Genomic DNA, 4,740 nt, shown 5'->3' on the forward strand with positions numbered 1-4,740 from the left:
TATATTTCTCTAATATTTTGAATGCATAACACAGCAGCGGCGCATCTCGTGGGCTAGACTAACAAAACATTCAAATGCAACAACGTCACTTACATCATCATCACTGCATCTCAGCACGCCACTGATGACGCTCCCTGACGCACTCCTAACATTCAAATGGAAATGCTTATTTTAAATTTGACTAATATTAATTCTTTATTCACAATTTCCTCATTACAGGAAGGCACAGCACTCATTACAGCATGTGTTCGTGTTTGTGTGTGCTGTCTGCGTCACTCATAGCACCTGCCTATATCGTGCGTTATATCGAACATTTTTTCTATCGTTATCGAAGAAGGTGTACCGTCGATAAATATCGATACCGTTTTATCGCCCAGGCCTACTTGAGACCCAGTGATACACACTCAAAGAAGCATATACAGCTTTATATAGTAACTATCAAATATGCCTCCACAAAATAAGAAGCACAGCTGCGAAAAGAAATATCACGCATGTCTTCACACTTCATTTTTAACACATGTTCTGTAATGTGAGGAACAGAGTGCGAACCATGTGCAATGTGTGACATGACTAGAAAAGAAATCATACGTAAAAGTGTTAAGGAGAAATAAATTAATATAATGATCACTGTTACGATGAAAAAATGTACCTGTGTATATGCTGGCGTTGGAGGCAGGGATTCCAAACTGAGACTCGATGAACTTGGGGATAAAAGTGATGAAAGCAGTGACAATGGCGCTCTCGGCTGTGTAGGACAGACTCACAAACAGGAACGTCATGTTGCTGAGGATCTTTATGGCAGCCCTGGGGAGGTCTGTACAATAAGAGAAAAAAACAGCATCAGCAACTGCACACACCAATAACCGTTAAATGGCCAACATAAAAATTCTGTAATATTTTATCTAAAAAAATTTAAAATTAAAAATGAAACACTAAAAACTAAAATAAATCAGTGTGAATGCTACAAATGATATTAGCCATTACAACATTAAAATATGCAGCATGATAAATGGATATTCATTTTGTTGTTTGCTAAAAATTACATTTAAAAATTAAATTATTACTGCTTTTAAATACAAATTTTAAGTGAGTGTTAGATGACCGTAAAGGATATAAATGTCTTTATAAGACATTTTTTATAAAGACATTTCGTAAGAATATAAAAATCTTTATTTTCTGTTTTGAAATTAACAAGTCCTTGCATAACAGTAGTGCGAATCATTTGGGAGTCGTTGAGCAAATAAGGTAAAAATAAAAGCATATTATAAGACAATTAGTGTTTTTTGACCTTGCATGCATGTCAACCTGTTGTTGGGGATTCCCAAAACCAAAATATGAACCTTTCATTACCCATAATAGGGGCACTTTAATCTCTCTACATTATGATTTACATCTCACAATTCTGACTTTTTATTCCTCTAGTGTGACTCTTGTTATTGCAACTTTATATCTCACAATGTTGACTTTATATTCACAAGTGAGTTTTATTATTATTTTAAACATTCATCTTATTTAATTACTTGCTTTATTTTTTGTTGTAATGCAGAAACTGGTTTCCGTCATCTCTCTCAGATAAAGTTCTCAAGTTTCTCAGCTTCCTAGCAGCAGAGTAACTGCAGTTTGGTAATGAACGGGACCGTATTAGTGATGATGGTGGCAGAATTGTCATTAATGCTCTTCCCAGATGAATAATGAAAAGCAACTTCTGCTAGTTTACACAGTCTTCATTTATAACTTTTTAAGCTTGATCATCAATCTACAGTTTTTATATCAGCATTTGAAAATCTCCTGACAGTGGTGGTCAGCATCACTGTTATTAAATAAGGGTGAGACAAACCTTAATGGTCAAAGATCTGAGCTGATAACTGAAAGACTGCAGGTTCACATATGCCCCGTTAAGGACACTAAACCCCAAAGGACTGTCTTTATAATAACTGTACTCTAAGATGCTTTGACAAATGTGTTTGCTTTAAATCACACAATCACCCCTTAAAGGACCAATCTGCAGTGAAGCAGTTTTACAATAACCAAAGGTTTCCAATATTATGACTAAAACACTAATCTCTGCTAATCTGATGATTTCTCAGAATGTGTTGAGGACAAAAATAACCATGTCTTCAAGGTAACACTCTAATATGTACATGCACGGTTCCTGTAGTGTGCATCATCATATGACCTTTATCAGATACACACCTTTGATGTCCTTCCCAAAGCCCATGGAGGATGCCACAGTCTGGCCTTTGCTGTTGGATTTCTCTTTCAGGACGTCGTCGTCATTAGAGGTGCTGTCTGCCCCATGCTTTTTCTTCTTCTTTTTGTGACGAGGGGGCAGTTTTTTGGGGAAAGTGAACATGGGGAAAATGACCAACAGCATGGCGAAAGCACAGAGCAGGAAACCACTCCACCTAAGAACATGTAAATATGGATGAATGATAATTAGGCTTTTGTTTGATCTTTACAGAACAAGCAAAATGAATTGGAGACTTTCAGTGTTATTTTTAGTAAAGTGTGCTCAAAAAGTGGTAAAACTGATTTTATGCTATTCATTCAAAGGCTGGAATGAAAGAAATAAATTGAAATGGGGATCTCCAGCATTATTTATAGCAAAATGTGCTCAGAAAGTGGTAAAATGGAATTTATGCCATTCTTTCAAAGGCTAGAATGAAATAAATGAATTGAAATGTGGATCTCTAGCGTTATGTTTAGTAAAATGTGCTCAGAAAGTGGTAAAAATTTTATTTATGCCATTCTTTTTAAGGCCGGAATTAATATATTAATTAAAATGAGTATCTACAGCTTTATTTCTAGTAAAATGTGCTCAGAAAGTAGTAAAAATTTAATTTATACTTGCTTTCAAAGGCTGGAATAAAAAAAATGAATTGAAATGGGGATCTCCAGTGTTAAATGTAGTCAAATGTGGTAAAAACTGAATTAGTTATTCTTTCAAATGCTGTAATGAAATAAATTAACTGAAATGGACATTTCCAGTGTTATTTTAAGTTAAATGTTTTTAGAAATTGGTAAAAATGGTATTTATGCTATTCTATCAAATGCTGAAATGAAATGAATGAATTGAAATTTAGATTTCCAGCTTTATTTTTAGTAAAATGAGCTCAAAAAGTGGTAAAAATGTATGTTATTCTTTCATAGACTGTAATGAAGCTACACACACTCTGATGCAGAACTGATCTTACCAGTTGCCAACAAAGCGTGGATCACTTTGGTCAATGTTGATGATGGTTTTGCGATCCACGTAGAAGCCGATCAGAACGCCTCCAAGCAGGTACCCTGCAGCTGGCCCCAGAGCCCCCATCACATACATTATAGCTGAAAGACAAACAACCACACGTTACAAACCACGCTCTGTACACCCACATAATAATTTTATTTTTTTCATTTCACAGGATGTCTGATTAAGGCTGTTAATGTTCTTTCCACTTTCAGTGCCACTCTTGACTCATTGGGCGACTGAGTCAGCCACACTGAGATGATGAAGAGTATGAAGGGGTAATCATTAATAGTGCGTCATGCTTCCACTTAGTTAAAGAACATCATGTATTAGTAGCAGTTTTCTAACTGCCTTGCAGCTCTGTTTATACACCAGATATGACAGTATATGGAGGAGACAGAACATTTGTTAAAAACAAATAAGAGAAATTTAGTCGATTATTTTTAGTTAATCAAAAACATGCAGCATGACCAGTGTAGTCTGATTCCCGGAAAAAAAATGACTCTTCCAAGCAATTATTTTTAGCAAATCAAAAATATACAATGACTCTTATGAGTTCTTATGAAAAATAAAAAAACATACAGCACCACCAGTGCATTCCAATTGAAAGTTTTCTGAAAGAATGACTCATATGAGCTAGTTCTTTTTTAGTGAATTTAGAGAAACAGCATGCAGTTTGAATTTTTACTTAATGACACTTTGGAAGCTGGTTCTTCTTATTAAATCAAAAACATTCAACACGGCCAATGTAATCTAACTGACTTCCAACGAAAGACTCTTATGAGCCAGTTTTTTTTTGTCTTACTGTTCGTCACTAAATTAAATATATATTTCTTCTTATTAAAGATACAAAAGTGATTTTGTCAAGAGCAGTGAGAGATTTCCTCTCTTTTGTTGTTTGATTAACATGAATGACAGACAGCAGGAATATTAGACTGCTGTCACTTTAAGAGCTGCCCAGAACCAATATACTGTTACACATGTTTTCTTTCTCAGCTGTTTGCTTTACCTTAAAACTTACTGTGTTTACGAGGATACTTGCAAAGATGAGCATTTTGACACATACAAGTGTGTATTTAACCGTTCAAGGCCTATATAGTGGCAAAAATAACTCAATACTCCCGCGCTCTATGAGCACCGTCTTCACATGCGTGCGCCTCTCTGACAGCGCTCAGAAACAGTGTCTCAGACAATGCGCGCATATAGCGAAATTAGTTCTTTTTCGCTGCTGATTGCATTTCAATGGCTTAAAATGGCTTGTTTTTAAACCGCAATGCATAAAAAAGCATGCAAATGATAAGTTTTCGTGACCACGTAGCACAGCAACATCACATGAGCGTGTAACTAAAGTAAAGTGTATGATATGACTTTTGTCAGAACCCATTAGTGACTTTATTTAATACTGCAACAAGATTAGCCAACAGTTTTGGAGATTTCAGTCTTTATTAGGGATGTAACGATTCACTCAACTCATGATTCGATTCGATTCACGATTTTGATTTCACGATTCG

The 4,740-nt window shown here is 35.4% G+C and overlaps 1 protein-coding gene across 1 annotated transcript in view; it reads right to left on the minus strand.

Moving 5' to 3' along the window:
* The window catches only part of LOC107741005 (solute carrier organic anion transporter family member 5A1-like), a 57,034-nt gene that overhangs the window by 15,587 nt on the left and 36,707 nt on the right, over window positions 1–4,740 (minus strand). Inside the window, exons 3-5 of the mRNA XM_016553580.1 lie at window positions 3,195–3,327; window positions 2,194–2,405; window positions 650–814 (exon numbers count right to left, since the gene is read on the minus strand). Of these exons, the coding sequence (XP_016409066.1) occupies window positions 650–814; window positions 2,194–2,405; window positions 3,195–3,327 (510 nt within the window). The remainder of the gene's footprint in view (window positions 1–649; window positions 815–2,193; window positions 2,406–3,194; window positions 3,328–4,740) is intronic.

This window comes from Sinocyclocheilus rhinocerous, unplaced genomic scaffold, assembly GCF_001515625.1.
Source record: "Sinocyclocheilus rhinocerous isolate Xijiao unplaced genomic scaffold, SAMN03320098_v1.1 scaffold2000, whole genome shotgun sequence".
NCBI lineage: Eukaryota > Metazoa > Chordata > Actinopteri > Cypriniformes > Cyprinidae > Sinocyclocheilus > Sinocyclocheilus rhinocerous.